General features: G+C 42.1%; 1 protein-coding gene across 14 annotated transcripts in view; it reads right to left on the bottom strand.

The window, feature by feature from the left end:
• The window catches only part of PTPN13 (protein tyrosine phosphatase non-receptor type 13), a 413,328-nt gene that overhangs the window by 108,857 nt on the left and 276,970 nt on the right, over nt 1–27,501 (bottom strand). For 7 of the 14 annotated variants that reach the window (XM_077476384.1, XM_077476377.1, XM_077476383.1 and 4 more), the window contains 6 exons: nt 14,429–14,515; nt 11,020–11,127; nt 6,870–7,022; nt 5,900–6,354; nt 5,498–5,641; nt 519–612 (listed from right to left, as the gene is read on the bottom strand). In XM_077476384.1, coding sequence (XP_077332510.1) covers nt 519–612; nt 5,498–5,641; nt 5,900–6,354; nt 6,870–7,022; nt 11,020–11,127; nt 14,429–14,515 — 1,041 coding nt within the window. The remainder of the gene's footprint in view (nt 1–518; nt 613–5,497; nt 5,642–5,899; nt 6,355–6,869; nt 7,023–11,019; nt 11,128–14,428; nt 14,516–27,501) is intronic. The other 7 variants (XM_077476376.1, XM_077476380.1, XM_077476385.1 and 4 more) reach the window with 4 other exon arrangements.

Here is a 27,501-nt window from a genome sequence, read left to right on the forward strand (position 1 = left end):
AGCCAAACTATCAAACCATCCAATGGCTGGTGTCATAACGAATCACATGTGCAGCACCATAGCAGTTGAAGATTAAACAGAGGCAAAGATGGCAGCTTCCTTGGATGAAAACGATAGGGGAGTTTACTTCCACTTTAAATAAAACAAATGTGTAAACAATACTTAAACCTCTAAAATAGTGGAACAATGGCGCTCTAATGAAACTAATGCACCAGCACAAATTGTGAAAATGAATACACAATAATTTGAATGTAAATATACTAGTGATAAACAAACATTGGTGACACCTAAATGATCAGTGGAAGAATATAAACATATATTTCATACCACATTAAAAAAAGAACACCCTGTGACAAGTGTGAAATATTTCAGTCTCTATTGCTAGAGTGCTAATAAATAGTCCATAAAGCTGTGATTAATCTGATGAATGGTGTAAAATCAAAACTGTAGTAATGCTGTTCTTTGTAGAATCATTAAAGTCAAGAGCAAAGAGATTTGTTTGCAATTGCAGAACTTACCCTTTTGTATTCTGCCTTCAGCTTCAGCTGCACCCTTTGGTATCACAGCTTTCACATAGATTCCACCATGTTTTACGCTGGTGTTTACACCTCCCTAAGTAAAGGACAAGAAAAAAAAACATGCATTAGCATTTACAATAATGTGTTGCTTTATATGGACCAGGAACAATTACATAAATCCACAAAGTGTCTATAAAACATGGGATCATCAGGGCCGGTAGCTTTCATGCTACAGAGCTCCAAGCATGCAGACTACTATCTTGGTAACTCTCGGAAAGCGATGTTGGGCAGACTTAAAAGGTGAATGTGGATACCAACAAGGGATCTTGATTACCCTGAGGGCAGAAGCAACTTAACATCAGAGGCTGAATATACACAACTGACAACCTACAAGGTTGCAAGTGATAAGTATCCTGGCTTTAGGTTTATTACATGCATGCTTTAATCCTGTGGAGGAGAGCAATATAATCTGAATGTAATATCTGATGCCGATCTATGGATTATCCCTAGTACAGACCTACTATTGTCACTTTGGGGAGTCTGTGCTTTTTCCCCACAGTGCTGCTGCATAACTACTTGGATCCCACTGGTGGTGGATGGACACTTGGCTGGTAGCCAGAGATTGTCAGTCCTTTGTGTGTTCTTGGACACTATGCAACATGACAATCCCTCTAACCATAGGAATGGGGAATATACACTATAATGCTTGACTATTCTATTCGGGGACTACTTATTAACCCTTCAGTACTATAAGGGCTGACATGAAAATCTCACAACTGGTGTAGACTAAATAGCTAAAACCTTGACTGCTGAAGAACAAAGAACGCCCATATAAATTTACAGGTGATTCATGAGATAGTAATCCCGTAGTTTAGTAAGGGAGAAGTATAGCTCCAAGTGAGGGCGTTTCTTAGCCCCAAGAAGTTAAACCCTGGGATTAAAAGGTGGCTACACATGGAGAATCAGCCAGTTCAGGGGGGACTGGCTGACCGACTGGTCAAAGGGACAGGCTGGATCATTTTTTTGATCAGTGGTTGCAGCTGCTGATTAGTGTATTGACAGCAGTAGTGGGTGCTAACTTTTAGAATACAATGTGTAATTTCTCCATTCCTCCAGTGTAATTCCTCCATTTAACTCTTGTTTTTTTTTGTTCAGACTGCTGATTAACAAAGGTAACTACTGGGAGTATTTTGGGAGCTGGCCTTAACTAGTTAAAGCTCTTAAAGAATGTGCTTATTAAGGTGCTTTATTTTACTATTAGTAGAGCACAGTAGTTTACTATGATTTCTCATGTTGACATTAATCCGCAATGGTACATTTCTGTTCTTTAAACATATGTGGATTGAACACAGCAAGAGCGAAAGGGAACTGGTCCTAATATGCAAATCTTTACTTTAAAAGTCAACGGCTAAACCTACACACACCTTCCTCTTCCCTTGGCTACATACATATGTCTACTGCCCCGTAGAGAGCAGAAACTCAAATGTCACATGAAAAGCAGAGGCCTTTTTCCCATGCATGTTGTGAATAAAATCCAGGCATCACCCTCGCTTTCTTGTGCAAAAAGAAAAATAATGGCTCCCAACAGTGAAAAACTGGGTCTTCTAGGACACACTAGAACAAAAAAACGTTCTTTGCATATTATGCACAAATTTCTGATAAATTGAAGAGTCTATAATTGACAGTAGCTTCTGTAAACACTGGAAAAGGAAAGGATTACTTTAAGGTGACCAGTTTACCTTAAAGTAATCCTTTCCTTTTCCAGTTTACAGTGCAAGTAACTTACTGCCACAACTGATTTACCCTTAAAATGCTAGTTGCCTGGCCAATATGGTAACCCACTTACTTTATGAACCCAAGGCTAAAGTTCTGTTTATTCTCCAAAATAATCCATACACATCAAGTACTTAATGGCCCTGTAATTTGATTTTCTCAAAACTGTTGCTAAGTTTTTCAGTCTCCTTGTACTGTCCTTCGTGAGTTCCCAAAACTTTTTCCTACTGACACCCCCATTTGTTAGGCGCAAGCAGTGCACTTTAGTTGCTGAACTAATGCACTGCTATATGCACATTACACAGTCCTAAATCCATAGTCCCTAGTCTATCTTGTGAGCAAGATAGGGTGGCTACATTTCAACATACAGTAGGACCATAGATCATGAACGTAGCCAGGTAGGAAGTCAGAGCAAAAAAAGAGGAATTGGAAGATTTGAAGGGCTGGTAGCATAAGTAGGTAGTTTTTCAAATTAAGAATAGATACTTGAATCCAATTTCTTAAAACCAGAGAGTTTGTCAGTTTCACCCCTTTGTCTTTGTTTATAAACATCCTGGTATTAACAGGGTTAAAACAAGCTCAAGGCTGCAGCTGTACTGTTTGTTTTTTCAGCGACTTTCAACTTTCATGTACAACCACTTGATTGCTTTCATGGCCCAGTGAAAGTGTGCCCACTAAGCCCCACCTTCCCTGTTCCCCTCTATGCTTAATGAATCTGGAAGTGCTCAGCTCTGAGTGTTCCTGGGTACAGAGCTGTTAAAATCCTGGATTAAATTTCAGGTTAACAGCCAATCAAACACAGTCCTCTGTTTAGTCGTGTAGCATGGAGACATAGGGGAGACATTAGGGTCTAACACACCCCTGGTGTCTCCACAAAGATAACCTGTCACCTGCCAATTCCATCACATAAAGAGCTTGTTAGCCCCCTTGTGTTAACAAGAACGTTAAATGAAAAAAACAAAAAATTATAATAAAATTGTAAAAAATTCTGAATCGAAAAAAATGAAATGTTAAAGAATTGCCCACGTAGAAAAGTGGTTAAACAGTTATAAAGATTACATTTTAACTACATTAACTTTTAGAAAGGGGAGCACAGATGTATTCTCATAGTAAAGCCAGGCATTATAAGATTCCGTTTTGAATATTTCAGCAATGAAACCTGGAGCAAAAGTAGACCACAGCAATCAGATTGTGTGTTTATTTTTCACAGTGAATGAAAGATAAAATGTAATTAGAAGGCGTGGGCAACTGCAACACTTCTTTTTTTCCCAGGTTTTATACATTAGCAATTTTAAAAAGAAAATGAGCAATGACTCTCTTTAAAGGACCACAGCATCTAAAAGATACTGACATTTAATATATTGTGAAATATGGTAGGTATGATTTTGCAAAATACAACGGTCTTCCTGTTGAGTACTTCCATAGATGCATAATGCAGAAATCTCTAGTCAGCCATCAATGGCTGATAACAAATATGAGATGTCAGATACGCTAAAGATGCTGAAAAGGTACAACATCCCAAACTCTGTTTTAGATTTAATTGTTCCTTTAAAAATGGAGAGTGTGCTCTCAATCAAGCAAGATGCACCGAAGATGAATTGCAAAAAGCAAGCAATTATATTACAAATATCAGCATATTGCATACATTTATTCAACCTATATATAAACTAACCATAGAAAATAAGCCCAATTTAAATAAATAAAAGTTTACATGTTGCTTGCTTTGCAGTCAATTATCCATGGCACAATAACTAGGAAAACTAGTAAGACAGATGAACAAAAGAAGGCCCTTAAGAAGTACAGGTATGAAAGGAATTTTTGAGCCACAAATGATTTCATTATACCAACTCACAGATAACAAAGATAAAGTGATTAGGACTCAAGGAAACAAGATATGAAATGGCTTTAGAACAAATAAAGCAACAAACCCTTTTAATCCAAAGAATGCCTAACAAATACTTAAACTAGTTGCTGGGAAACACATAAGTTGAAAATACACACATCTTTTTCCCAGAAGCACATGGCTATGTTGCAGTTAGACGTGTAACTGGAAACAGCAAAACATATATGAAAAGGAGATGTCTGCGCCACAGTAACATTTTATGAAAAGAAAGAGCTCAAAGCTAAGTCCCATAACTTGTAACTGATCTCTTGTGCTAGAAATACATAAATAGGCAGTTTTTGAGCACCACATTACAGTGACTCTCTGTGGAAAAACAAAACCAAAAACATAGGACCAAGAAATTAGAATAGCTCTCAAATATGTGCCATGTATAGCACGGAAAAAGTAAATAGAGGTTAGGCTACCCTACCTACCTATTGTTCGGAGAAGACACTGAGTATATTTAAGTAGCCTGGTCTACTACAGGAATGTTTGGAATGTTGTGATTAAACAGGATTGATGTTGCTTAGCAAAAAACTACTTTAATTGGAACCAGACAAAGTCAGCTCCGTTTATAGTTTTAAGCCAGCCATAGATAATGCAAACAATCTATGGACAGGCTGACTGTAGCCAAGTAGATCCTTGGGTACAACCAGTATGCCAGATTTTTTACGTGCGATTATTGCCAGCCGATATAATCGCTGTTTTCTCCCAGTAGGGATGGCTCCCTGTGCTCTCTTCCCAGGAAAACAGAATAGCTCTGCAAGAAGGATTCAAGTTCCCTTGCAAATTCCATTTCACCTTGCCTAAAGTGTATTTTTTGTTGGTCCTGGAGAAAGTGGGGAATTCTTAAAATTCCTGCATGTGTTTTTTTTCCCCGCCAGCAGTGATCATTGTATTCTGCTGGTGGGGAACGTAATAGCTCTGCAGGAATGATTCCTCCATCAACACTGACTGTGTTGATGGGGGAATTGAGCCATTTTGCCAAGAATGCAACATCTATGGACTGCCTTAAAATGCAGATCAATGTTTGGCCTGCCATATAAAACAAAAGTTCTTTAAAATGCTATTCTGCAATGATTGGAACCCCTTTCAGTGTAATCCTGATGTACAGTCCTCTCACTAAACTCTTCTCTCTATTTTATGATCTTTTAGGTGGCTAATGGTGCATGTCATCAAATTATAATGTCCTTCTTTTGTCCATCTAACAATTTATGCTACAGACAATAATTAGTATAAATCCCAAAATAACTAGATTGGACTAATACTAATAGCTTAACGATACAAAGCATGCAAGGAAAGCAAAAGGAGAAAAACGCAAAACCTTGTCAAACAGTACCGTGACACTTATCCCCAAGCTGTCATCCTTTTTGGCCAGCACAACCGTAAAGATATCTCCTGGTTTTAGGGGTAATGTTGAAAGTCTGTTAGTATTGAGCTTCTGTGCTGGAACCCCCAAAACTGACTCCTTTGTAGAAAGTACAAAAGAAAGGAGATTGTAACATTACTGAAAACTAAAACAAATGTGAAATATATGGGGTTGATTTACTAACGTTGGAGTGGGCAAAATCTGGTGCATAGAAACCAACCAGTTTCCAATTTTTTTGTCAAAGCTTAATTGAACAAGCTGAAGTTAGAATGTACAGCTGCAACAGGTTTGGCACTGACCAGTTTTAGTAAATAAACCCCTATGTGTTATAATCTACTGTAATGACATGTAAAGAACCTTTCTTGCTGTCCTTGGTTCATGGCTGTTTGAAGAGGTGGCCTCATCCATGTCGGAGTCTCCCCTGTCAGAATAATCTGTGGAGTCTGTCAGACCTGAACGCTTCCCTCTTCCTCTGCGATTGCTGTCTCCTTGAGTTTTCTTTCTGTCGCTGCACTTAGAGCTGACTGATGGAGAGCTTCTGGCAGATTGTGACAGAGGAGTGGTCTGCTCCTTTGTGAGGTTCCTGATGAGGCCATTGATGTGACTGTTAGACAGGCTTGCACTTTCTGTTCGCGAGTCCTGAGAACTTAAACTTCCTTCTCGTTTCTCAGCAGACACTCCAGATGAACTTCCAGATAGAAGTCTCATGTGACCTCGAACCTTTCTTTGTTCTTCTGAAGACGACTCTGCCTCGTTGTCTTGACTGGAAAAAGGTGCGCAGGGTAAGCTTTTCATCTCATTAGGCTGATGTTCTAGAAAAAAAAACATTATTCCCAAGTGATTAATATCATCACGCACTTTAAATAAAACACTATTTGGCTGCAGTATTTTACATACTAATGTATAACTTCCCTAAAATATATTAGAAATGTTAAAAAAACATATCCAATTGAAAGACTGACCTAACAATTATATATGTATTTTAACTGCCCATCTGTAATGTGTCCAATCACGTTTTTCAACGTTAAAAAAAATCTTCGGTTTCAGCATTGTATTATTTCTAACCATCTTCTTCCTTTATGAAATAAACCTAAACTGGACAAGGGATGAATTTTCTACATTACACTTGACATAAACCTGAAGTGTTACTACTTGTGGCTTCTAATTAAAAAGAACAATTTTGGGTTCATCTGGGTAACAGTCATGTACAGCGTGCATTGTGTTGATAAATAAAATTCAAAATACAGTTCCATAGACTTACATATACTGAAAAATTACTAAAGTAACAAAAGCCAAGCTGGAATATGTTAGACAGCAATATAGATACCTTGTTGGTGTTTCTCCTTTGGTTGAGATACTAGAAGTGTAACATCCTCTGGTGAAGTCTGAAGTATGTCCAGAGCGGTCTGATGACTGACGCCCTCTAAGCTCACACTGTTCACAGATATCAGGCGATCTCCTGTATGCAAAACATTAATATCTACTGAAAATCACTCTCAAGGGAGACAGTTTTTCCTACTCTTACAGTTGTCAGTTTTAGGAATGCTTACAAAGTTATCAAACTGTATCTTTCAGCTTTTTGTCCCCACCTCAGTGTGCCACGGGCAGCCATGATGTCATTCTAAGACAATAGTCCTAGCAGTATAAAACCTGCCCCGAAAAAATAGGATTTTTGTACTCACCGTAAAATCCTTTTCTCTGTAATTCACCGTTTGACACAGCTCCTCTCTGTAACTAAATGGTTTGTTTAGTCTGCCATTAGAACTAGGCAAAATTGTTACACAATACACAGAACTTTCAGTTCCGCCCCAGGGGGGTGGACCCTGTGCTAACAACTCTCCCTGCTGCTCCCAGCAGACTCAGTATATCAACAAGCAGTATAACGTAGAGAAAAGGAGGGGTGGGTGCTGTGTCGGTCGGTCTGTGAACTACAGAGAAAATGATTTTCCGGTGAGTACAAAAATCCTATTTTCTCTTATATTCATCGACCGACACAGCGCCTCTCTGTAACTAAATGGACGTCCCCCAAGCAGTGCCAAACGAGGGGTGGAAAAAAACAGCATTAAAACTTCATCCACCATGGCAAGTGGGAACTAGTGAAACTAAACCCACAAAAAAACAGCAGTGTACGGAGAAACACACCGCCATAATCGGGCATTCTCAACAGAGAGATCCCCAACACCGCAACCTTTTTGCGGAAGTAATGCAACAGTGCATTAACAAACAGTACTGCGTTTTTATCAAAAAAACAGGAAAAAATCAAATCAATTTTAACTACACAGCTGCCTGCAAAACTTTGCGACCAAAACAGGCATCAGCCGATGCACTGACCTTGTAGAACTTGGTAAACATATGGACAGACGACCAGGTCGCCGCCTTGGTGTCGGAAGGCCCAAGACGTTCCGATAGCTCTTATAGAGTGGGCCGTGACTGGAAAGGGGGGATCATACCCCTTCAAGGCGTAGGCTTGGACTACAATCTGTCTGATACACCTGGAAATGGTGGCCGACAAGACCGCCATGCCTTTCTTTGGACCAGCCACCGAAACAAACAGTGAGTCTGACTTCCAAAAGGGAGCCGTGGCAGACAAGTACACCTTCAGAGCCCCAACCACATCGAGAGCGTGAAGGGCCACCTCCTTGGGGTGCTTCGGCTTAGGACACAACGATGGTAATACAATGTCCTCATTGATGTGAAAAGGCGAAACCACCTTCGGTATAAAGGACTGCTGCGTACGCAACATCACCTTATCCCTGTGGATGACCAGACAAGGCGACTTGCAGGACAAGGCCGCCAATTCCGAAACCCTCCTGGCTGATGTGATGGCCACTAGAAAGACCACCTTCTGTGAAAGGGTCAACAGGGGAATCTCCCTGATATTTTCAAACGGCGGCTTCTGAAGCGCCGACAACACCAGGTTCAAATCCCAGGGGGGTAACGGTGGACGCACCGGAGGGACTACAAAAGGTACTCACTAATGAACGAGATGCCAGGGGTCGCTGAAAAAAAGACCGCCAGGGCTGAAATTTGCCCATTAATGGTTCTCAGCGCCAATTTCTGGTCTACTCCTTGCTGAAGAAACAGCAGGATCCTGGATATAAGAAAAGGAGTGCGGATCCTGTCCGTGGGATTCCTGAATGCAGGGAGTCCCCTCAACCAGGACTGTGGTTACTTTAATTAACCTTGATACTGGGGGGTCCAAGACCGGAGGAGCCGACAATTTTTTGAGAAGGCTTTCCTCAAAGGGGTAATGCACCACCAAGTTTTTGGGAACCGAAAAGGTCAGTTGCGGGCGACCCCATTCCCTGTAGATGAATTTGTCAAAATAAGTCAAATACGGGAACACCTTAGGTGAACGTGCTGGCTTGCTTACATCAGCAGAGGGATCTGCTGGCTCCTGAATCTTCAGGGTATCACGCACAGCTGTGATAAGTGCTCCAACAAGAGCTTTGTCGTGCCCGGACCCGGACGGGGAATCATCCTAACTGTCCAAACGGTCCTGGTCAGCCACGTCTGATAGGTTAGAGCAGGGGTCACCAGCCGCAGCAGGGCCAGAGTCTGCATCAGGGCTCTCCCCAGAGGACAGGGGGGCAGGGGCCTCTTACATGCACCGCCTCTATCTTAGCAACAAAAGAGTTAAGGACTGCCGTCAGGGTGTCCATGGGCACAGCGCTATCAGCAGGTGACCCGGTTGCAATAGCCTGGATTTCGGGGGCAGAAACACCAGTTTCTGAAGCCATGCTGACCCTAGCCTGTCTGCCACCTGCAGGGTGACTTAGGACAGTGAAGGTCCCACCCTCCTGCTGCCGCCACGTGGGGGGGGGGGGGGGAGGGGTACTTAGAGCCAGACTCACCACCCTGGGGAGTTCTGTGAATGCCACTAGCCGTGCCTGTAGTCCCTAGGAGGTTACCCAATTGCAGAGTGGAGAAAACTGTGTCGGCAGCAGCTGTCTATAATAGCGGTGAAACGTTCTGCAGAGCTTGCTCCAGCTTTCAGCAAAGAGCCATTCAGCGTCCCGTACACACAGTGGACACAGGAAACAGCCTGTGAGAGCACATGTAAAGCTGTCACAAGAGAACTGTGGAAAAAAGAGAGCTCGGGCTTCAAGAAAATGGGCGCCAATGCAACTAATAGGAGAATCCCATACAAGATGGCTGCTGAGGCTCACAAGGGGAACCTGCATTTCCCACAGTCAAGATGGCCGCCGGACAGTGCCATGCGGTGACAGGACAAACCCAGAACAGTGCTGCCTGCCTACAGCCAGAACACCTCCACAGACACCTTTTGGGACCCCCCCAGACTGGGACCAGGACCAACGCTAGCCTCACAAAGCCCCACAGGTGAGAGACCCAGCGAACCCCTTCACACACACACCGCCCGCAGCCACCCCCCTCAGAGGGGGGAAGGAGGGCAGATAGGGACTAGGGAGAGAAGATAAGGAGGTGAGGTGGCCCCCGAATTGACCCCCCAGGGAATGCTTACCAGTCGTGAAGAGCTGGGAGACATTCCATCACAGACCTACTCCTGCGCAGTTACAGGGTAGCTGTTGGCCTGATATACTGTGATCCAGACATCAGTAGCCCGGTCATTTGTATACCCCGGAGCATTGAAGCTCACGACCACCTCTGGAGCTGAGGCATGTCGTGGCCTGCCGAGCCTTAGCTGCGGCCTGCACACGCTCAATGGCCGGACTTTGAAGACTACAAGGATAACATTAACCAGCCTGTCACCCAGCCGGCAGTTGATCGAAGATCCCAGGATCTTTCATCTTGCGCAAGAAACATCAAACCTGCAGCAAAAACATGGGCCAAAGGGAACCACAGGGTTCCTAGGTCATTCTCCTTACAAGGCAAAATAAAAACAGAGTCTGCTGGGAGCAGCGGGGAGGTTTGTTAGCACAAGGTCCGCCCCCCTGGGGTGGGACTGAAAGTTCTGTGTATTGTGTAACAATTTTGTCTAGTTCTCCTAATGGCAGGCTAAACAACCCATTTAGTTACAGAGGAGATGTGTCGGTCGGTGAATATAAGAGAAATGGGTATTTTTCTGCACACACCTAAACTCCTGACCGCTAAGCCATGAGGAGTTTACAATCCCTGACATGCCACCTATTTCATAGGTTAGCAAAATTGGCTGTGACGATAAGATGATTTCTTCTTATGTTTTGACAATATGAAATTGTCTGCCGTTGTTTTCAAATAATAAACGTAAGCCTACCATTGCTGCCATCATGGATTTTTTTTTCTACAAATGTTAGTTGCCCATTTGCATGATGATCCTCTGGTTTTAATATTTGTTATCACTAAATCAAATCAGTGGTTTATACGCAATGAAAAGGGTTAGAATGGGAGCCTAGCATTTAGAGCAGTCAGCTATGGCAACCCCCATAAATTCAAATCGTAAATGATTAACCCTTTGTTTAGAGATAGTGCATTATGACTTTAAATGCTGAAAAAAATACCCATTTCTTAATTCCTACCTGGCTTCAAACGTCCATCCATGTCTGCAGGTCCACCTGGTGTTATAGAGCCAATAAATATGCCAAGATCGAGCTTTCCTGTTGTCTCTCCACTCATTATCTGAAACCCTAAACAGAATATAAAAAATGGTCACATCACTGTATGAGCACTAATTGGATTAAAGAGTTAGACTTCCTTCCCAACCAACCATAACTTTAGGCTGGCACCCTACAGATAAAAAAGACAAAAATCTTAAAGTGGTGTTGCTATTTAAAAATAATTTTTTTTTTTTTAAAAAGTAGCTACAAATACTGCAGTTGCTGACTTTTAATAATCGGACACTTACCTGTCCCAGGGTCCAGCGATGCGGGGGATCGAAGCCCAACTCTTCTCCTCCTCCGTTCAGGGGCGCCGGCATTGTAACTGTGGGTGCCCGGCTATGGCTTTACAGCCGGGCACCCACTGCGCATGCGGCGCGCTGTGATTGCCCACTCAATCATCTGAGACCTGTCACGTGTCCCAGATGATTGAAAAGAGGGAGGGGGCAGAGCTGAGCCATTCCTGCGCCGAGGGGATGTGATATTATGAGCTCAGGCACTGAAGGAGGCAGACTACTAGTAACAGCCATTTAGAGGTGAGAAATTTTTTTTTTTTTTTTCAAAATGTTTTTTTTTTTTTTTTAGGAACATTTATGAATTTCTTTTTTTTTTGGGTGCATCTCCACTTTAACCACCTGGCATCCGTGCTATAGCCGAATGATGGCCACAGCGTGGATGTGAATTCCCAGGAGGCCATCATATGACTGCCTCCCCTGTGCATGCTCCTGCGGTCCCGGCCCCTTACCATGTGATCAGCTGTCAGCCAATGACAGCTGATTAGATGATCAAAACAAAAAGCTTGGTGATCGTTTTTTTTTATTTTCTCCTCATGCTGACAGCGGAGGAGAAAATAAAAAGCCCCTCAACGGCTCACCTTATGGGGACATCAGTCCCAAAATGGAAGAGGCAATTATGCCTCATAATTGGAACCTGAAAGTCCCCACAAGTGCCACCTATCAATGCCCACAAGTGGTGCCAATCAGTGCCACATAGAAGTGCTGCCTATCAGTGTAACCAATCAGTGCCCATCACTGCCACCCATCAGTGCCGCCTCATCAGCGTACATCAATGATGGACAGAAATTACCTGTTTTAAAATGTTATAACAAAATAATTTTTTTTTTTTTTTAATTCGGTCTTTTCACATTTAAAAAAAATAAAATCGCATAGGTCATCAAATACCATCAAAATAAAGCTCTATTTGGGGGGGAAAAAATGATAAAAATTTAATTTGGGTACAGTGTTGTATGACTGCGCAATTGTCATTCAAAGTGCATCAGCGCTGAAAGTTGACAATTGGTCTGGATAGGAGGGAGGGTTTAAAGTGGTTGTAAACCCTTACAAACCACTTTGACCTACAGGTAAGCCTAGATTAAGGCTTACCTGTAGGTCCAAGCAATATCTCCTAAACCTATATGGTTTAGGAGATATTTGCCCGAAAACGGGCACCGCTGTCTACGGCGCATGCGCCGTAGACAGCGGCGCGCAGGCGCACTGAGCGCGGCATTCTCAGCGACGGAGCTGCTGCGCGTGACGGCTCCCGTGCACATGCGCGGGAGTGACATCAACGCGGCTTCGCCGAATGACAGCGACGGAGCTGCGAAACCCCACCAACAAGATGGATGAGGCGGACTACAGGGGACAGCGGTGACTTCGCTGGCTCCTGTGTCAGGTAAGTGACACATAATGGGCTACTATGCGATGCATAGTAGTCCATTATGCTTTGCCTTTGCAGGGAATAAAAGAGGAAGTAAGCTCATCAGGGTTTACTTCCTCTTTAAGTGCCTTGTAAGCAAGTGGTTAAAGTCACTATGCTATACTCAAACCAGCCCTTAGGAGAGTAAATTTTGGGACCAAGTCTGTTTTGATTGTTCACAAGGCTCCTCTATGCTTCTTGTTTCCTAAAATAAGGTGCAGGAATTCTGGGGGTAGGTGCCTTTTATGTAATTAGCCATCCCTGACACAACAGATGAGTTTTTTGGCCTTTTTTGGTTTTTGCATAGAAAGGATCACAAACTTGCTGCCAGTTTTTCCTCGAAACACATCTTATGTGTTCCACCTGGAAGGGGGGTTTTGCCCATTTTGTTTATTACAGTAGCACTGCTATTACATTACAGCAGTAGTACTGGGCCTAGCAATACTAGCTATTCCCCAAGTGAAATCTTAAACGCTAAAGTAATATTAACAGCTAAAGCCTGCCAAAGATGGATCAAAATTCCTGCTGAACTAGCCAAATTTCTAATCGACGGACTTCAGTACAACCACCTTTTTTTTTCTCCCTGCGATCAGCTATAGCTGCCAGAAATTAACATTGTATTCTGCCAGTGGAGAAGGGTCCTTATGCTCCCTGCTATCAGAACACAATAGTACTGTGGAAGAGATTGCCCCAACAACACTGAATGTGTTGATGGGGGAATCAGGCAATTAACTAATAGTGTAGCTGGCACAGCAATTTGTACAATATATTCCTTCTGAATTTTAGGTTGAGGTTTTCTCTTAAACATACAAAGAAATCCCTTTGTCCAATATATTGTCCTCTGCTGATCTCCACATGTATAAGTGATATGGCAAATTATTTACCACTTGTATACACATGTAATTAAATAAATATCAGCTTCAATTTCTGGAAATGTGCTGAAAATTCTATATCTTTCACTAGTGAAGAAACTATAAGTCGTGATGTAACACACTAACAATAATACACAAAAGCTTTACACTTTGGAAACCACTCTGCCAGATTATATTTAACAAATGCTGCCTTTTAAAATATTTCAGTCAGCTGCTGTGATCAATAAAATCCATAAGCAACTCTTAAAGCTTTAAGCTGGCCATACACTATTAGAATTGCGTTCCAATTTTTTTTTTTTTTTAAAGTACATTCAATCTACTATTAGCTGGGACAACACAATATTGTTTTTTCACCACAGTGACCAGGAAACTCAAAGGAACAAAATTGAATTTTTTTCTCAAAACAAATTTCAAATTTGTTAATTTGCATACATTCTAAAATCAAATGCTAAAAAGGTAAAACAAAATTTCAAGTGCTTTTAAATGGCATTCAAATGTACTTAGAATTTTCATATGAATATTCCTATGAAAATGCATTTTTAAAACCTCCAGCTCCAATTAAGTTTTATTTTTGTTGCGAACAGCTTAGGGACTCTTTCCTTATTGAGTTTTTTCTTTTATTTCTGTCTGTGACACCACTGGGGAATGACTCTCTCACTTTTGGTCCCTGTGACACCCTTACAAGACAATGGGATTCCAGTGGTCATTAGGCATAATCACTCAATAAAAACATGCTTAGTAGTTCAAGAAAAAAAAAAACTCACCAAGCTCATACTTGGGATCCTTCTTTAACTTGACCAAAGTGATCTCTCTCTCAGGTGTAGAAGTCAGCACTTTGCTCTGCATCTTTTCTAAGGATAGAGTTAACCGTTAACCATAATGAAGAAATGCATTGAACACGGATTGTACTTGCCAGTATTTTCTATTTGAAGCGTGTGTTGCACATTCAATGTAATCAGAGAACATGTTTTCCATTTAGCGCAGGACTCTAACCATTTTTAGAATACAACAGCTTACTGTTTGCTAATAAGTGATAATGGTGTATACAATTCCAAATGCAATACATTTCACATTCTAAAAAAGACCTCTCATAAGAACCAATATGGCTCTACATGTCCTGCCTCAGGATACTTAAATATGGCAACGTATTGGTATCAAAGGGAAACACTTCAACTTGTATCTGTGCCTGTTTAAATTTCAAAACACACACTACATCATGTAATCGTGCCCTGAATACTTCTAATTTAGTTAGAACAGGCAGGTCTGTGGCTTGCTTTGACTAAAGTAGAACTAAAAGTGGTATAACGGCTGCCCTTTTTTATTACCTAACATAAAAAAAAATATGTTTTATACTTACCTACTCTGTTCACTGGTATTGCATAAAGCAGCCCCTTATCTCCTCTTCTGGGGTCTTTCTGCTCCTCCTTTTCTGTGTCTGCCCTCAAAGCAAGCCTCTGCCTCTAAACACCACTCAATGTTAGTCTATGTGTTCTTGGACCTCTTATTTTCAATCGACACATCTGCCCTGGGTCAGCTGATAGCCTCTCATGGCTTTCAATGTTATTTCTATGCTGACGACACACAAATCTATCTCTCCACCCCTCAACTCACTCCATCAGTCTACTCACGCATCACTTTCTAACAGACATATCTGTATGGATGTCACAACACTTCCTCAAACTCAACTTGTCCAAAACCGAACTTATAATATTTCCTCCCCCATGTGCCTCTTCCCCTGACTTCTCTGTCAAGAGCAATGGCACCCCCATCCCCCCATGCCAATGTTCTAGGTGTTATCCTGGACTCTGAACTCTCTTTTCGGCCCCATATCCAATCACTTTCCAAAGCTTGCCGCCTCAACCTCTGCAACATTTCCAAGCTACGTCCCTTTCTAACCAAGGAAACCACAAAGCTCCCGATTCCCTCCCTGGTTATCTCTCGCCTTGACTACTGCCAGTCCTTCCTCATTGGCTTACCTTTAAATATACTATCCCCCCTTAAAAAAAAAAAAAAAAAAAACTATAATTGTACAGGCGCTCAAAACGACTCCTTCTTTCCTTATAGGTGCGCTGCAAACCCAAAATGTTTTCCCCACCTGTGTGGGGTAAAAATATGTACAAAATATGCTTAGGGGTTGCGCCTCCTCCCAATACTATCCCCAAGACCCTAGAAAGTACTTTAACTATGTGTACACCAAACTCACTTATAATCACTCGCTCTGTTCTTACAACATATAAATAGTGATCACCCAAGGTGACCCTCCTAAAGTATACAACAATCATTGCTCCTATTGATAATATAAAACACAAAATTAGTGTAAGTGTATATCTCATTAAATCAGAGTCCTTCTTATGCAATGGTTCTTTAAACCGGATGAAGCTGTTGAAGCTTCCTGACGACGCAAAACTGCTTAAAGTGTAGAAGCTGCGGGAGATACACTTTCTTCAAGGAAAAGCCAGGAACACATTGGCTGAGTGGAGGGAGGAGAGAACCACCTGCGGAACATCATTGGCTTGCCCGATTCCATGTTGTTTACTTATGGCTGGATAAGCTTGGTGTCGGCTAGTAGACACACTGAAATGTGAGTGCAAAATGTTTTAAAAGATTTTCATAATTAAAGGTGAAAGGGTTTTACACTTTGTTGGTTTTATTTACCTTTGTATGAATACACGGATATTGAGGAATTGCTAACGGGAGAGTGGATTGAGGAGTGGTTATCCATTGAATGAACCGAAGGATTATTGTATGGTGAAGTCTGGTGAGTGGCCATTCTATAAGGTGGTGGTGGGACGATTTGTTTTTTTTCGGTGACACGTGTGGAATATTTATCAGAGGATGAACCGGACCTGAGTCGAAACAGCTTGATCCGGTTTATACTTTAGGGGGGTCACCTTGGGTGATCACTTTTTATATGTTGTAAGAACAGAGCGAGTGATTATAAGTGAGTTTGGTATACACATAGTTAAAGCACTTTCTAGGGTCTTCGGGGTAGTATTGGGAGGAGGCGCAACCCCTAAGCATATTTTATCCCCCTTCAGTCCATCATGAATGCTGCTGCCAGACTCATCCACCTTACAAAGTGCTCAGTGTCTGCTACCCCTCTCTGCCAATTCCTCCATTGGCTGCCACTTGCCCAACAGATTAAATTAAAAATACTAACATTAAGTTACAAAGCCTTCCACAACTCTGCCCCCAGCTACATCACTAGCCTAGTCTCAAAATACCAACCTAATCGCCCTCTTTGTTCCTCCCAAGACCTCCTGCTCTCTAGCTCCCTCATCACCACCTCCCATATCTGCCTCCAGGACTTCTCCCGAGCCTCGCCCATCCTCTGGAATTCGCTACCCCAATCTGTCAGACTGTCTCCAAATGTATGCACTTTTAGGTGATCCCTGAAAACTTTCCTCTTCAGAGAAGCCTATCCTGCCTCCATCTAACAACTGCACTATTTTCTCCATTAGCTCATCACCCACAGCTATTACCCTTGGCCACCCCCCCCAACTTTAAAATGTAAAAACACCCCACTGTGCCCCCTGCATACCTCTGCACCCCTCAAATATTTCTTTGTCACTACTGTGTACCCCCACTCCACAACTGCACCCCTTCACATTACACAGCACCCCCCCCCCCCGCAGCTCTGAATCTCAGCACATTACACAGCCCTCCCACCCCAGCTCTGAACCCCTGCACATTACACACAGCCCCCCTCAGCTTGGGACCCCTGCACATTACACTCAACAGCTCTTATTTTATTTAGGTCTTCTTGTAAGGCTTCCACATTCTGCGCAGAAGTGATGGCCCTGCTTAGCTTTGTATCACCCGCAAATATCGAGCGATTTATCCCATCCTCTATATAGTTTATGAATAAATTAAACAGAATTGGTCTCAGGACATTTACCACATCGGACCAATCTGATTACTCGTTTTCAACCTTTCAACCTTTGGACCTGCCCATGTAGCAAGTTTTCAGTCCAGGTACTCAATCTATGGTTCGTACTGACAGACCTCAGTTTGTAAAGTAAACATTTGTGGGGAACTAAAAAAAATCCAGATACACCACGTCCTCAGGCCTACCTTTACCTAACTGGCCTGTAGTTTACAGAGATGTATCTCTGCCCTTTTTTAAATATTGGTACCACGTTGGCTTTTTTCCAATCAGCTGGTACCATTCCAGTCAGTAAACTATCCATAAAAATTAGGAACAATGGGGGAGATTTACTAAACCTGGAGGGTGCAAACTCTGGTTCAGTTCTGTATAGAAACCAATCATCTTCTAACCTCAGCTTGTTCTATTAGGCTTTGGCAATACAATCTTGAACCTGATTGGTTTCTATGCAGAATTGCACCAGATTTTGCACACTCCACTATTAGTAAATAACCCCCAATGGTCTAGCTTTCACCTGACTGAGTTCCTTAAAAGGACCCTCAGGTGTAAGCCCAGCTTTTTCATCCTTACTGCAATTTTCCTTTCCTGATAAGCTCCATGGCAGCACACTTATGGGTGTGGCCCACTCCCTATACTTATAGGACCAGAACTCATCCTGAGCCTGATGTTACATCTTAGAGATTGTGCTGACATGAAGCTTAAGTATAAAACAAATATTTTCCAGTTTTCCCGACAGCTCCATGTCAGAAAACGTATGAGAAATAACTTGCTTGAAAAATGCATAAAAACATTTTAAACACAGGCAGATTGTGGTTATTCATAAACCACACAGATATGTACATAAAAGTTAATGTGTCCATTGTATTTTGAGAATGTTATATAAAAATTGGTTTTGATGGGTAGGAGCATGGATACTAGATGATTTATATTGTTGGAGCTTTTGGAATACATGTAATTGAACAGTAAGAATACTGTATGTATAACATAAAAATTTTTTTTTAGATCAGATATAATAAAGAAAGATGATTTTTTTTACATTTTATTGATGGACAGAAATTATTAGTACCTTAAAAGTCCCAAAGAAAGGTTAAAAGCAATATTTGGTCTAGGAGGTTCCATTTCTCAGAGCACTAAACAAGACTCTTTTTCATCAAAGGGCTGATTAGAATACTCTGAGCTATGTTCTCTGAGTGCCACTGATTCATAAAGACAGTTTGTAATGGGCAGGAATTCCATTGCACCCATTACACCATTGGTACTGTAGCTACTATGGTTCCCACAAGGTAAAGACAGGTTAGTTTAACACCTATTATTGGCCCCACATGAACAAGATCTTGGCTGGGTGTAAGATGACTTTTGCTCACATTGATCACCAAGCCATTATCCTTCAGTGGAGAAACAGTACCTGATGGGCCAGCAATGTCTCCTGGCTTAGACACAATAGCAAGATATCAATGAGATAATAGTATATGCACACCTCTCTTTCTTGAAGTAAAGACAAAAGAGCAAGGACCTTTGCAAAGACTTCTAGAGATGTGGTAAGGCCAAAAAGCAGACAGAAAATGGAAGTGCAGTTGGTGCGAACAAGAACTGCAGAAATTCTTGAAATTTTAGATGGACTGGGACTTGGAAATTAGAAAGGTGTTTTTCAAATCAATAAAAAGTGACCAATCCGCTGGTTGAACAGATTTTAGAATCGTTTAAAGGTATTTCCATTTTGAAGTGTTCCTTGTTTATAAATTTGTTGAAACTGCTTCTATTACCAGTCTCCAACCCGAATCATTCCTGGAAAAGCTCCTGATGTGGAACTAGTATTATTGCATCTTGGCCCAACAATGTCTTCGCACAGGAGAACAGAACTTTCCTATTGAGGCTGCAGGATTTATTTAATTTTTGTCAGAAGGGAAAGTGGACAGAGTGGCCAGTTGATTTTCCAAGTGTGACTTTTTTGTGATCAGGCTTTTATTTTGTCCATCAAAATTCACTAGAACCTGGACAGCCTTTTTCTAACAAGATAAATCTGGGTGGGCAAACCCTTAAAAAAAAAGAAGCATCCTGACCAGAGAAAGAGGTGTTTTTTGTATCTAGGAAAATGATGTATTTTTCAAGGATCTACAAAATTATCTGCCCAGCCTATATGCCCTGGTTTCTTTGCCTCTGGCTTGTGAATTCTTAAAGCATGGAGTTCTTTTGTCTGGGGAATCTTTTCTGGAGAATGAACCCAGATTTATCACAAGTAGCTTTGACTATCAGGGCATCTAAATTATTACTGAACACTTACCTGTAATTGCATTTACCATCACCTTTGACAAAGATATAAAGCGGTTGCAAACCCTTACATTAACTTAGTGAAGTGACTGGCTTTAGGTGATACACAACAATGAAAGTCCTGATTTTATAAAGCTTGACTAAGCTGTTTGAAAACAGGGGGTGAAGAGCTGAAATTACACACTGCAGAGTTGAGTGAGGAGAGCTCTGAGAGCTGACTGGAGGGAAGGGACACTCTCCTCTTCACACAGGAACAAAGCTGAAGCTGTCAATCACAACCTGTGTGCTGGAGGCCCCTCCCCTGTCACTTTTTTTTGGTGGAGAAATTACACTTATGCCTAGTAAACGCAATCAGAAAATCGGACGAAAAATACCGCTTTCGAATTGATCGTAAGACAATCTGATCGTTAGTACACAGCTTTCGTGAACCAATCATGATAGGTTATGCGAAATAATCTGAAGGGACAAACACAAAAAATTTTCTTGTACGATACCATAACAATTTTCATTTAATCAGTACAGTATTCGTCTGGAAAAAAAATGGGAAGATAATGCATGCTTGGAAACTAAAGAATACATTACATCACTTCCGAAGTTGTATTATGTCGTATGAGAATCTGTGACGTTAGTATCTTTTTCATTTTTGTTATGAGGCAGTAGAGCTGCACGAGTCTAAATCTAATCTAATCTAAAATGAGAATCACAATTTTTTTTACTTAGAAGATAGATCACGATTCTCTCAAGATTCTCACGGCGTAACATCCTCTTTCACATTAAAACAAAAAAATTGTGCTAACTTTACGGTTTCGTGTTTTTTTTCATTTATTGAAGTGTATTTCTTCCCAAAAAATTGCATTTGAAAGACTGCTGGGCAAATACAGTGTGATATAAAATATTGCAGCAATTGCCATTTTATTCCCTAGGGCAGTGATGGCGAACCTTGGTACCCCAGATGTTTTGGAACTACATTTCCCATGATGCTCAGCTACACTTCTGAGTGCATGAGCATCATGGGAAATGTAGTTCCAAAACATCTGGAGTGCCAAGGTTTGCCATCACTGCCCTAGGGTCTCTGCTAAAACGTTTATATATATATATATATATATATATATATGTTATATATGTTATATATGTAATATATATATATATATATATATATATATATATATATATATATATATATATATATATATATATATATATATATATATATATATATATATATATATATATATATATATAGAGAGAGAGAGAGATAGAGAGAGAGGTTCAAAGTAATTTTCTAGCAAAAAATATTGATTTAAACTTAAGAAAAGTGTCAGAAAAAGATTTAGACTTTAAGTGGTTAAACTTCCTGCATTTACACATGGTTGAAAGCTTGGCAGACTGCCCAGATTATTAAATTCTATCCCTTTGATCTAAGTTGTAAGCATTAGTTACAATGTTTCAAGTTCTAAACTTGGCAGATTGCCAGGGATGCTTTCTTTTGACAGCTGAGTGAGCAGATAATCTCTCTCCACTTGTTTATGTGAAAGAATCGCCTACTCTCAGAGGAAGAGATCGTCAGGGGGGTGAATCGAGATCATTTTCTTTTAACGATTAATCGTGCAGCTCTATGAGGTGGACGATCATTAATCCGATATTCTCATTGTGTGTAAGAGGCTTTAGTGCTCTGGATAGAGACAAGTACACACGATAGGGATACTCTTTGTTTACATTTAATTTCTGAGGTTTACAACCACTTTAATGTGAACAGCCACTTCAGCCATAAATCCAGCAGGTGATTTCAGGTTTCTGAAAGAAGCCAATATCTCAGCTTTTCTGAAATCATAACATACTACCGACTACACATTGTCTATCCACTCCTCTAGGGTCTTTTATATTGACACTAGTGCTACTGTAGTGTTTGTTTTTTTAAACAGATAAAGGTTAATTCAAATAATGTACAAATTATTTGCAGGTTTACAGAAAGATATGCAGAATTAAGGTTCAACACATATTGACAACAGTAGAGGTCACAAACTTCACAATGTTTCTAACAGAGCTTCCATAGGACTCAACTGGGGGGTGTCTAGTCCCACAAAACTCCTCCCACCAGAGAGAGAAGGAGGAGGAGGAGGGAGGAGGAGGAGGAGGGAGGAGGAGGGAGGGGAGGGCAGGAGCAGGGACCAGGGCAAAACAGAAAGGCAAGAAACATGGGGGGGGGACGACACAAGAAAGGGGATCATCAGTCAAGAGACTCAACAGGACCATGTGCATCAATCCAAGTGGACCACACTTTGTCAAACATCTGCGCAGTTTGACAAAGTGTCACATTGCACAGTTTATACTCACATAGGTTAGTGCATACAGTGGCAAGACTGCGTTAACCGCAGAGACCCAATTAGTCAGGATTATGATGTGGGCGAGGTGGGCTTCCATCCGAGAAGTCGCTCCCTCTGTGCATAGTGAAGTGCCTAAAATAAGAGTAACTTCATATACCTAGAAACTACAATGTCATCCATGATACTCAGGATCATCATGTGTGGATCAGGCTGGATAGATCCAGGTAATTTAAAGTATCTAGGACCGTCTCCAGTTAGTTACGGATAGCCGGACATTGCCATACCATGTGGAAGAAGGTTCCAGTAGAGGAAAAACAGCGGGTGCAGGTAGAGCTAACTTGCGGGTAGATGGCCACTGATCATTGGGGGGGGGGGGGGGTAGAGTAGACTGTGGAGAAATTTAACCTGAATAAAATGGTCCTTAGCTGAAATCATATTTGTAATGTAGGAGCCTGTGCAGTCTCCCCAACCCTCGGTATATATGTTCCGGTATATCATTTTTCCATTTATTGACAGCTTTACTAGAAGTATGGGCATATGAGACTGACAACTGAAGGTAGAGGGAAGATAAAGGTTTATCCAGAAGTCTGGCTACCAGCAGTCTCTCGATTCAATCAAGTTCCAGAGTAATCGGCTACTATAGTTGGGCTCGAAGAGCATGTCACATCTGATAATAACGGAAGGACACAGATTGAGTCAGAGAGAACTTAACCTGTAACTCAGCACAAGAATAAATTCTCCCACCTTGACAACATGCTTCAAGGCCACAACTCCCTTAGACGCCCACAGCTGAGATTCCGTAATCTGAGCGAGGTGTTTTAGTTGTGGATTTCCGAATGATTAGAGACATATGAGGTAAGTAGGTAGCATCTTCTCCTATAAACTCCCCTAGCCTGCACCCAAACTCTAATCGTTGTATGCATAGGACCAGTGACCGATGGGTGGGCCCTAGGACGAGGACAGCCAAAGCTAGTCAACGCGGCATAGGATCCAAGAAAGGCAGCCTCTGACTGCCGGGTATTGGGTAGGCTGACTGAACCACCACAGTAACAAGTACCACAGCCCAATAATACAGCTGGAGTTTAGGTAAGGCCAGACCGCCCTGAGTGAGGGGCAGTTGAAGGGTGGTCCGAGCCTGCCGAGGGGTCTTACATGCCCAGACAAAAGATGTAATTATGCTATCCAATCTCACAAAAGTTGCCTTAGACACCAGCACTGAGGTGTTCCTAAAGAAATAGAGAAATTTTGGCACATAGAGCATTTTAACTAAATTCACCATACCTACCGGAGATAACGGCAGGGTACGCCAAGCCTGAACAAACTGAGAAATCAGGGGGACGATATTATCCACCAGATATGCATCCAGTCTAGCCTGGATCCTGCCACCAAAGTGAACTTCCCCACCCAATTTAGTGGCATGTGTGTCACACTGCCAGAGCCCAAGGAAGGAAGGAGATCAGGATTGATTCTCCCCAGTTAATGTGGACCCCGAGTAGTGACCAAATAGGTCTATGATATCTATCGCAGAACAGAAGGATAAATCCGCATCTTGGCGCTACAGCAGTGCATCATCCGCATAGAGTGAGTTTCTCCTACAAGGGCTCTAGTGTAACTCCCTTCACTCTTGGGTCCTGTCGGAGGAGGATCACCAGGGGCTTAATTGCCAAGGCAAACAGCCCTGGGGAAAGCGGGCAGTCCTGCCTTGTTCCCCTGGACAAAGGAAAAGGGGGGCGGGGGTCCTATTGACTCGAACTCTAGCCACTAGGCTCCAGTAGATAGAGGAAGAAAAAAAGCTCTGGACAGCCGCACTCCGGTTCTTCTCTGGAATAGTTGATGCCTTTATTGTTCAAATAAAAAACAATACATCACACGAGCCACAGCAGAAAACAAGGGCATATAACAAGAAATACTGACGCGCTTCGCGCTAAATTTGGTGCTTACTCATACCTATGGGCTCCGGTACAGTAGTTTCAACCAGGCAATACTTTTGGGCCCAAAACACTAGCACTTTCCAGAGAAAGCCCTACTCGACTGAGTCTAAGGCTTTTTCAGCGTCAAGTGAAGCGACACCTCCAAGGCAATCCTCAGGCGAAATGGCAATATGTAAAAAACTGCCTGATATTTATGTCAGTTCCCCTGCCCGGCATAATGCCAGCCTGGTCTGGGTGTATTATGGCACAGATAACTGTATTTAGTCTGCGGGCAGGCCAATATCTTCATAAGCAGCTTAACGTCCACATTTAATAATGAAATGGGACGATAAGAAGCACATTGTTACAAATCTTTACCCGGCTTAGGTACCACAACTATCACTGCTTCAGACATAGTCAAAGGGAGCATAACCGCTCGCAAGGAGTGTACAAGCATAGCATAAAAATGTGGTGCGAGTTCATCCGCATAGGCCTTATAGAACGCCGCAGGAAAACCATCTGGTCCTGGAGTATTCCCAGCTTGTAAGGAAGAGATGTGTTACCCGTTTACTATATTTGAGAGCAATATCTCTCAAATATGATTTGGATTAAATGAGAGTTCTTTGACCATGAGTGAAAGCTTTACCACAATAACAAAATTGGTATATAGCAGGGGTGTCCAAACTTTCTGAACAAAGGGCCGGTTTACTGTCTTTCAGATTTTAGGGGGCCGCATTATGGCCAACAGGAAAAGAAAATTTTGCTGGCATCAGTGGGAGTAAACAGTGCCCCATCTTTGGTATTAGGGGGCGGAATAGTGTCCAATTGTTGGGGTTAGTGGGGAAAATGGCACCACATTTTTGTTGTTAGAGGGCAGAATAGTGTCTCATATCAGTGGGATGAAGTGTGCCCCAAGGGCTGGATAAAGGCAGGCAAAGGGCCACATCTGGCCTCCAGGCTGCAGTTTGGAGACCCCTAGTATATAGTAAGGAGGCCTAGACTGATGCACACCAATCTATTTGTACAGGAAAAGGGTAAAAATTATGGAATACATGAAGGAATACAGAGTATATTCCTTAAAACATAATCTACAAACAGTACGACATAAAAAAACATATTTAGTTAGTACAAGGCAGACATTTCCCATAGTTACATTTCCGCCAAGGATCCATTCTGGTAGCTGCCCTACCATAGAGTGTGTTTCCCTCCCATCTAGTCTGTGTTTATCATTACAGGCTGATGCTTCATTTGTTGGCATGGCGTGGCTCTGATTGGTGGGCCTCCCTAATCCTGGTTAAAGATTTGCTAAATCCCCAATCTCTTTACTTTGCATAAGTCAGCCCCCTTTAAAGAAAATCTTTGGCACTGACTATTTTGAGTGGGAGACAACTTTGTAAGTAGATATTTTCAGGGAAAAAAAATAAAAAATATTCATGACAGGCTGGCCACCCTCATTACATATTTCAAAAAGGGATCCTTCGATGTGAATAAATATATAACAAAGAGGTTTGGGTCCCATTGTTTAGATACACAAGCTATATAGATACAAAACTAAATGAAAAATATATTCATAATTACAATATTTAACAGCTATTAATGGAGATTTCACATAAACTCATAAGGCTACAGATGGCTATTTGAACTTCTTTTAGGGTTATAGGGGAGTCTAGTCTGTCTCTATAGTCATCTGTCAGCACCGAAAAAAGTCAACCTCTGCCAGATATGTGGATAATTCAGTTGGGATATAGTTAACCTTTGAGATATACAATTCCGCATAGTAGGTGGTGAAGAAGTCCGAGCAAGCCAGGCCAACAGTTTACTAGCACCTTCGCCCTGGTCAAAAATTTTCTGTGACCGCTGGAGACTTTTTTCTAGTCAGGAAAGTACGGAGTAGGAGGACCTGACCAGTTGCTTCCTGTAATCCTTTATAGCCCTGTAAAGTCCCATACACACTATGAGTATTTCTGCTGATTTTTGTCTTCAGATATACCAAAACCATGTAGTGCAAGGGCCTGCCTGATTGCATACAAATTGAAACACCTTAGGTTTGACCTCATATTATATGGTTTTGGTAAGGAAAAAAAATCAGCAGAAAATCTGATAGTGTGTATGGGGCTTAAGTCTTTAGTCAGAACGTATTGCTGCTCTAATCTATTAGCCTCCACCTCAGCTCTATCCAGATCTTTCTTCAGCTTGCAACAAACTTGCCCAATTAAAGTTTGGTACTGTCCTCTACTGAAAGCCTTGAAGGCATCCCACACAGTTGCTTCTACAGCAGTACCAGGGTTAACCCTCCAATACACATCAGGCTCTTCGGACAGTGTCCAACAAGGATGCCGCTTCCTCCAGTGAGGTGAAAAATCGCACATGTCCCCCATCTTGGACTCTGAGCTGTGTTGGGAACATCATACTGTACTTGATGTTTTTGTCCCTCAACCGGGTACAAATGTGTTCAAATGTCTTGCACAGACGCTGGGTCTCCACGGAGTAGTCCGGGAAGACCATAAGCTTGGTGTTCATAACGCAGATCCCCGAGATTTGGGCGTTCCTCAACACTAAAGTTCATCAATTTAAAGATGAAAGTGCGAGGGGGAAGCCCCTGGAGGACACCTAGTTAGTGTGATATGGTGGTCTCTCTCCACAACAAAGTGAGGTGAGAAGTGAGCATTAAGGAGGAACTGCTTTAGAAGATTCTCAGTGAACAAAGCGGGGTTCGTGCCCTCCGCTCCCTTCGGCAGCCCCAGGTTGTGGCGTTGGTTGCGGTTTTCCATGTCCTCTGCCCAGGACTCTAGATGTTTCACCTTTATCTTCAGAGTATGTAGGTCAGCAGCGTGCTCCCTCTGACGCAAAAAGACAGCGCTCCGCCTCCACCATATGGCCTCTGAAGGCATCCATATGTCTGTGATTTCCAGATGGACATGGTCCATTTTTTCAGTGAGGGTAGTTTGACATACCGTGATCACCTGCATCAGTGACTAGAAGTCCGTGAAGCCCGCCGCCCATGCTTCTAGATGTAAAGGCGGCGGGAGTGCCCTTCACTCTCGGTTTCTTCGTCACGGAGCCTGTGAATGTTTCAGCGGGACCAGTGCTGCAGCCCTTATGCATACCTGTGGGCACCCAGAGGAGTAGGAGAAAGCATAGAGGCACCACAGAAGTCAACTGCGCCGACCCAAAGTAAGGATTTCTGAGCAGATTAGCGGGGCTTCTGTCTTAAGCGCCTGCTCCCTGCGTCATCTTGGATACGCCCCCTACTGTAGGTTTACAAGCACCTCCCAAGTATATTTGTTTACTTTTTTTTTTTAATCCAGGTCAATTTGTATGTCTAAAATGTCTCTAAAAGTGATACAGTTGACCAGGAGTAAACTGACTTGACTTGCTAGCCTTATTAAAGTGGTTGTAAAGCCTTTTTGAAAAAAAAATAAACCTGCAAGACCAAAGGCATAATGAGC

Source organism: Lithobates pipiens, unplaced genomic scaffold (assembly GCF_037356315.1).
Source record: "Lithobates pipiens isolate NorthernLeopardFrog02 unplaced genomic scaffold, aLitPip1_a1.2 Scaffold_13, whole genome shotgun sequence".
Lineage (NCBI taxonomy): Eukaryota > Metazoa > Chordata > Amphibia > Anura > Ranidae > Lithobates > Lithobates pipiens.